This window comes from Macrobrachium nipponense, chromosome 21 (assembly GCF_015104395.2).
Source record: "Macrobrachium nipponense isolate FS-2020 chromosome 21, ASM1510439v2, whole genome shotgun sequence".
NCBI lineage: Eukaryota > Metazoa > Arthropoda > Malacostraca > Decapoda > Palaemonidae > Macrobrachium > Macrobrachium nipponense.
The window spans coordinates 53792601-53800100 of NC_087212.1; the positions used below are offsets into that span (position 1 = coordinate 53792601).

At 38.3% G+C, this 7500-nt stretch overlaps 1 protein-coding gene across 17 annotated transcripts in view; it reads right to left on the reverse strand.

The window, feature by feature from the left end:
- The window catches only part of LOC135198036 (kinase D-interacting substrate of 220 kDa B-like), a 744360-nt gene that overhangs the window by 144137 nt on the left and 592723 nt on the right, over positions 1-7500 (reverse strand). For 15 of the 17 annotated variants that reach the window (XM_064225405.1, XM_064225401.1, XM_064225404.1 and 12 more), the window contains 3 exons: positions 2026-2244; positions 1601-1699; positions 1-256 (listed from right to left, as the gene is read on the reverse strand). The exon at positions 1-256 is cut by the window's left edge and continues 41 nt beyond it. In XM_064225405.1, the coding sequence (XP_064081475.1) occupies positions 1-256; positions 1601-1699; positions 2026-2244 (574 nt within the window). Of the gene's footprint in view, positions 257-1600; positions 1700-2025; positions 2245-2681; positions 2704-3683; positions 4726-7500 lie in introns of those variants that run through there. The other 2 variants (XM_064225407.1, XM_064225415.1) reach the window with 2 other exon arrangements.

The following is a 7500-nucleotide window of genomic DNA, read 5'->3' on the forward strand; positions in this document are numbered from 1 at the left end:
CATCAGCAATCTCGTAATAGCCCTTCCGACATGCCCAGATAAGAGGAGTAGTGCCAAATTTATCACCGATATTGGCCTTGGCTCCGTGTGCAAGCAGGTCATGGACAATCTCCGTATGTCCTCGACCTGCTGCCCACACGAGGGATGTCATGTGATGCTGACCTTGGGCATTAGGATCTGCTTTGTGATTGAGCAACATTTTGGCTAGGCTGGTGTGGCCTTTGTATGACGCCCACATCAAAGCTGTCCACCCTCCCTGGAATACAGATAGAAAAGTCAAAAATATCTGCGAAAAAACACGGTTCAACCAAGTAAACATATAACTTTGGGCGTTCAAGAACGTGAGCAGTCCTTGAATTTGCCGGCCTGTTTGTCTGTCTGTGCCTGTTTAGGCTAAGCGGGCCGTAAACTGTCACGGGCTTGTGCTCCTTGGCAGCCCGACCCTGTTGCCGTGAATGATACGCGACAATATGGCACAGTATCTGATCATTTAGTAAATTCAATGCGCTTGAGCTTCGAATAACAATTGCAGGAGCTATACAGTTCTATGAAGTACAGAATTTATGTGTCTATTATCCAGATAAACTGGCCGTAGGATCAGTAGTCATTTGTTTATACAGGATTTTTTTTTCTTTTCCTCCGAAAGCCAAAAACAAGAAGCAAATCAATGTTAGGTATACGGTGTTTTGCAATGTTTGTAAATTCTCATACAAGAACCTGTGATCCTCACTGTATGGTTGTACATCAGCTAATTGAGTGTTTATTATATGAAGATTCTTTATATAAGGGCACACACATCCATTGCAGAGTTTTGTCACATAAGACATAATTCTATCTTTTGCTACTAACTTCACTGCTTTGGGGGCTCACAAATATTTTCAAATTCCCAATTGGTGTCTTTAAACGGCATACGAAAGGGGATAGCATTCTTTGAACTATTCTAATACATACATGTAAAAACCCTTCAGTAGTAAAAATTGCTTGTCGCCACTTAGAACATATAGTTTAAATCTAATTGCCTTTTCTTTCCAATTATTCCGTTCCTATGAGCAGATAAACGATTATGATGGGACGAGGGCCACAATTTCCTACTCCGTTATTGTAGCGAAGCATTCATTACTGCAAGATATTCGGTTACTGACGTAAAATTCTCTCTAATAATCAGATTCTAAATTTGAAAGGCCAATTTTCCAAATCCACACAAACAAAATCCGGACATCAGCCATCATTAGCACTACGTCAGCAAGAGCTGCTTCTCATGCTTCTATACGTGACAAACTCGAAAAATCTAACCTTCAGTAATAAATAATAAATTGTTCCTGAAGTGTTGCGCATTAATGTGAAGGGGAAGTCAGTGTGATTCACTAATTTAAAATTTAAAAACAGTTTCTAGGGAACTGGACAGATCATTATTGGTTATAATATCACTATAAAAAATTGTTTTTACCACTTACCGTACTGCATACACTGGCTAGGAAATGACATGGACACAATATTCAACTGTTGGTACCCCGGCCAACAACGACAGTTGCCGAAGAATTTCAGTGTAAACTTACAATTTAACAACGAGACCCAGTGAGGCAAAAACTCAAGTACCTACCATATCCTTCTGGTCGACATTGGCACCGTGTTCCAGCAAGGCTGCCACTGTCGCCTCGTGACCTTCTTTAGTCGCCGTAATGAGAGCTGACCACTGGTCCTGATTTCAGAGAGATAATGATTTTTTCACTAGTGAGAATTATCAGAAGACTTGTTACTTAGTTGGAAAAAAATTTGTTTTAAAACTAGTTTAGAGGGTTCTGTGAAACTAAATATAGCACTGTTTAATGTCTACAAAGAAATCTTAAAAACAATCTGCGTTCATCAATTCAAACACTATGTTAATGAATAAAATGGCAATGGCACTGCCGGTTGATTGGCTAAAATATTTCACAACATACAAAAATCAGTGGGTATTAATGTTTCTTGTGCCATCAACTAAAGCTACTACGCTCAAAAGAAACAAAACCACCACCGGCCCCTCACATTGTCCTCGGCATTGACATCTGCTCCATGAACGATGAGTTCGTTGCAAAATTCGGCTTTTCCCTTTCCTGCCGCGATGATGAGCGCTGTCGCCCCATTTTCATCTTTGTCGTCGATGACCACGGACCGTGAGGCCAAGAAAGATTGCAAGCCAGGAAGGTTGTCCTCCGAGATGTACGATTCCAAGGACTTGAAGCTCAGAGAAACCATCTGGTCCGACTGAGAAGCGGGAAAGAAAAAGAAAATGTTATTTGGTGATATTTTCAGTCATAAATTACATGGTTTAATTAGTCAGTTATGATCACTTTTCAGTCATATAAAAATGGCATGCAGCTTTCAGGCTTCATAATCTACATCAAAAGTTCCAAATTCCATCTATAACTAGAGGTCAAGATTAAAAAACTATGACTACTTTCATAAAATGTGACGTGCAGAGGTTTTCCAATCTAGTTAAAAAAGAAAAAGCAAATTTATAATAAAAGAGCAAAAATACCAAGAAAATTTTCATTTCAATTTGCTACAGTTAGCAAAGAAGACCTCTTTTCGCTGTCAGGTCACTACTAAATATATTCTCTTCGTAAAATGAAAAGTTTGCGTACCAATACTCTTTGTATCGGAAATTAAACAGAATTTTAGTTTTTCTGTGTTTTACTTACATATAAGATGAGAAGATCCTTGGAAGGAAAGTAACTTCAACTTAGGTACTAAACATACGCATACCGAAGGATGCATTATCATTTGTAATAACGGGTAATATTTAGAAAAGTCTTAACACTCCAAAAATTTACTACTGTGCAATTAAAAAAAGATTTCCCAGCGAACTGAAGCTTAAAATGTACAAACAATTTCCAATTTATAAAGACTATCAATAACGACTACAGCTAGATCCCCATGCCATGTAACTGAATCCAGGTACGACCTGGTACACCATAAAAAAGAATCCACGCATCACTGCGTAATTGAACAAGCAAACTGCGATCATTGTCTAGCAGAAGGGACATAAGCGTTTCCTTTTAAATGATGAGGCGGTAAACAACAAGGTACAAAGTTTGACATAAAATGGTCAGGAGAGTTTAGCTCAAGCCGTACAATGAAAGCAAACACATTTTAGTTTAGAAGTTAACAGCAGACTGTTCTTGTATGATGCCTTGTTCATCATTCAAGAACAGCTTAAAGATTTGAATGTGTTCCTCACGCAGCTATCCGAGTATCGGCCTTCCCTCCAACGCCATAATTTTTTTTTTTTACAAAGCATTCATACTACAAGAGAAATATCCCAGGAAAGAAAAAGTTACGTAATATGTGGAATGAGAGGAACTGACAATTTATAGATCTATCTATCTATACATATATGTGTGTGTAGAATCTTTTGGTCACTTTTTACCTGATACGTATGTAATTGTAATAGCCACAATGCCCTCTTGACTTCTCGACAGGGCATTTTCAAAATCCAACACATTAATTAAAAGTTGGCAAGTTGCATTCCTTGCCATGTAGGTAATTTTAAAAGGATTGTGGAATTACATCTTGCCTTTGTAATTTTCAGTCAGGCTCTTATATGACCGAAGACAGTTCCAAGAGTTGCTTGTTTAGAACATTACACTAAACGACCTTAGGACGATAATGAAATATGAAATAAAACCACAATCAAAAGGTACCTTGTTTGTTAACATGAAAATGTCAGTTGAATGGTCAGGAGCCATGCTCACAGAGGACCTCCCCATGATAGCCCTTTTTATCCGGCCTACCCGCTTAATGATGGGCCTGGGCTCTGAGCCGCCATTGGTAATATCGATATCCGAACCAACAGACGACGTATCTCTCTCGAGGCTGGCTTCTGAGCCCGACCCAGAGTTGTGTCTCCGGCGAAAGAAGCTCTGAAACAGACCGGGGAGAGCTGCGGTGCCTTGGCCTCTCTGGGGAAACATCTCGAAGGGTCCTGCTGACGAGCGGTTTTCTTGATACCACTGTTATTGAAAAGAGTTCACTAAAAGCCTTCCAAAATGCACGAAGAGTCTTCCTTTCTCCAAAATAATCAAGTAACTTGCACTAAAGTTCTTCATATGATCACAGTCTAACCCAATAGCGGAGCAGTTCGGTTGCTTATAACACTTAACGTAAACATAAAATAAACACGCTCGATATTCATACATCAAAGAAAACTATTACGACTGGAGTCCACAGCAGATGCCACTGAGACTTCCAGCAAGTTACAAAGGGTACTAGAATAATGAGAGCGAGCGACAGCCGGCTATATCTCTTATACTCCCGATGCATTGGCATCCGCATGCCAATTGGTAAATTAGCTGGGGCGCTGTTGTCGCAGAGAAAAATCGCCATCTTTTGTCTTCCTACAACTCATTTCGTTAAAAACTTAATACCATTTTACCACATCTAGCATAATAAACGAAAATCTACTCGGTCGATATCAGAATCCGTCGTATACATTAGGAAATTTCAAAGGAATGTACATGGTATTACCATTATAAAAAAAATAGAGACCACTTTCCTGGTTTGTTAATATATTTCTTGTTCCCAATGATGTGCTATAGGCTGGAGGAAAATAAAAAACGAAAATTTCCCAGGTGCTAATTTTTCAACTAATATGCTAAATGAAATTGTAATTGAGACACAATATTTGGAACACAGATATGTGTGGCAACTTCGTAAATCTACACGGTAACGAGGTAATCAGATGAAACTTAAACCACGGTCGAGAAGTGACTAACAGTAATAAGAAGAAAGCTCTTACATTTAGCAATCACTTTTTCTTAATCCACTAAATTCCAGCAAAGGTGCAGCATGATAAAAGAAAAGATTGGGTAATAAAAATGATCCCAAATCCCTTGCTAAGCGCGGTGATCATGGCAGACAACACAAGAGAAAGCATATCAGTAGAGGACGAAGTGCAAACTTTCAACAGAATGATCTCTTAACCGTGATATCAACTACGGGTACACTATACTGTCAGCCTGCAAAACGCAATATATAGTATTCTAAACAGAAGTTAAAGTTTCGAAGATTTATCTGAGGTTAATATTAAGGTCCTCATTATTTTACAACGTCCAAAGGCATAGCGTTATTCACCATCAACTGGGGTACTTTATATTGTACCGATATCGGCAATATAGTCACCTTTCAATGTTAATAATGGCTGATTAACAAGATAGAAAAAAACACAGTATTCGCATTATCTTTCTTGTTATAGCGGTTATTACCGTGTGCAGACGATACGTTTAGTGAGAGATGAGTAATTATTCTTGTTCACTTTAAATATTTGTTACGCGTAACTTTACCCAATGGGACTAAAATAAAAATGTTTAAGTCGAGGTAATACGAAACTTATGACAACCATGACAAGAGCCATTCTTACATAAAAGATTATAAAAGGGTCCCAATGTAACAGTGAATTCTGTATTCGGTCAGGATAATGAGATTCTCCCTTAATTCCTTGCAGGTATTGTGGTGTTTGGCAAATAATGAACTAACACCCTTTTATTGCTTGTTTTCTAAAACAGTCTTTTAGCAATAGCTCTGAAATAGCATGAGACAATTGAAGTCTGCTTTTATAGCACCAGTACATATTAATTCCCATTCAAATTGCATAGACATCCATAGGCATGACTTACAGGACTTTACACTGCGACGCTAATGACTGACAGAATCATTTCCAAAACGCACTTCAATATTGTGCGACTAAGAAGGAAAGTAAGGGGAAAAGGTTGGGAGGAGGGGAGGTTATGGATTTCAATTTCATCACTGTTACCCTGGAAATCATTGGCGCCCCTGGCAATTAATATTGCAACGGTGGCCCGCTGCGATACGTCACGACACGCTGACTTGTGTCTTGAGGGCTTAATCACGCTGCTCATCACGTTTTGTTCTACTGCTGATCGCAGGAGATACGTATAAATAACAAAGTTATTCACACTAGCAGCAGAAGGGCAATAAGTGTTACGCTGTGTGAACTGGATATTAATCTCTTGTAAACTCGTGCGCGGTTTGTTTGCCTCTTAACGATGTGACTAGTTTTTTTTTTCCTTTTTTTTCACGGACTCTTTCTGGAGATTGTTTTTTGTGTGCGTACACCGTAGAACCTAATCCATTCCCGAACCTGCCTTGACATTAAAGGATTAATTTAGTCAGAACTAATATATTTCAGGTCAAAAACATTGAGGACACATAATACTTTAAAACTTTTATGACTATGTAATGTTCAGGTAAACGCATATTCATATACCCGACACCATGAGTATATTGCAGTAGTATCATGGTCAGCTCCCTTACTGCAAATACCCTGTTATATCACTCAGTGTGTTACACACATAGTAAAAGCAGTAAATCTTATCATTAATCAGGAGCAAATTTGTACAAGAAAAATAGAAACATTAACGACACGGCTTGCCTAAAACAATAATGAAAATACGTTATTAGAAGTGCACAGCTTTAGACGTGGTAGTACATTCATGACGATCAGGTTTTTTTTTCAGTGAGATTTTGTGGTCACTAGCTTTTTTTTTTCTCGGAGTCATCTTCCCCAAGTGATACCAGAAAATTTTTGCGTCTTAATCAACATTTTTAACATCCATATCTTTGCAGAGAATGGTTCCAAAAATACGGAACTCAGGCAACTTCCTAAATCGTTGCCTAGTAACAAGTCGTTAAGGTACATTGGAAAGCTGCCGTCTTTCAAGGCGGACGGGGGTCTTAAGAAAAAAAAAAATCCCAATTTAACAACTAGCAGTATTCGTAAGGGTGTTTTTCCAATTGACAAACAGTTTTTTCTCCTTTACCATGTGGCAAAGCTTTCTTTTCTTTACTAATGGAAAGCAACCAAAAAAAGAGGTTTCCCCCTTACGGATTAGTTAACAGCAAACAAGATTGGATGTTATGATACAAAAATAAATGAATAAATAAATCTGGGCTCCTCCAACTGAGAATCCTTACCAAACAGCGGAACTTCTTCCAAACTCCTTTTACTTTTGTTTCTTTATTATCTCCTGGCGTCGAAGCTGCAATTCTATCTAGGAAAGGGCACTGCCCTTATAGATAAGAAATTCTCAACAGTGAAAGTGAAACACCTTTTGGGCTCTGATTCCTGTTGTGAATAATCAATCTCGTATTCTGTCTTGCAGCGTGAGGAAGGCGACGGGTGCAACCAAGATTTACGTTTGATGCTACGATTACAAGCGTTTAATTAAGGTATGTTTGTTTCCCATTATTGGGTCATTTCGGATGGTTACGCAATGTGTCCTGAAGGTACGTGATCGGTATGTGAGGTTGCGCAACATAATCTTACCCGGGGGAACCTATAGAAAATACTGCTGTCCTGTGGCGTCTTAAGAGACTTATATTACCTTGTATATACACATAAATGTAACCCCCTCTCTCCGTTCTATATATATATATATCTATATATATATATATATATATATATATATATAATCATATAATATATATATTATATTATACATG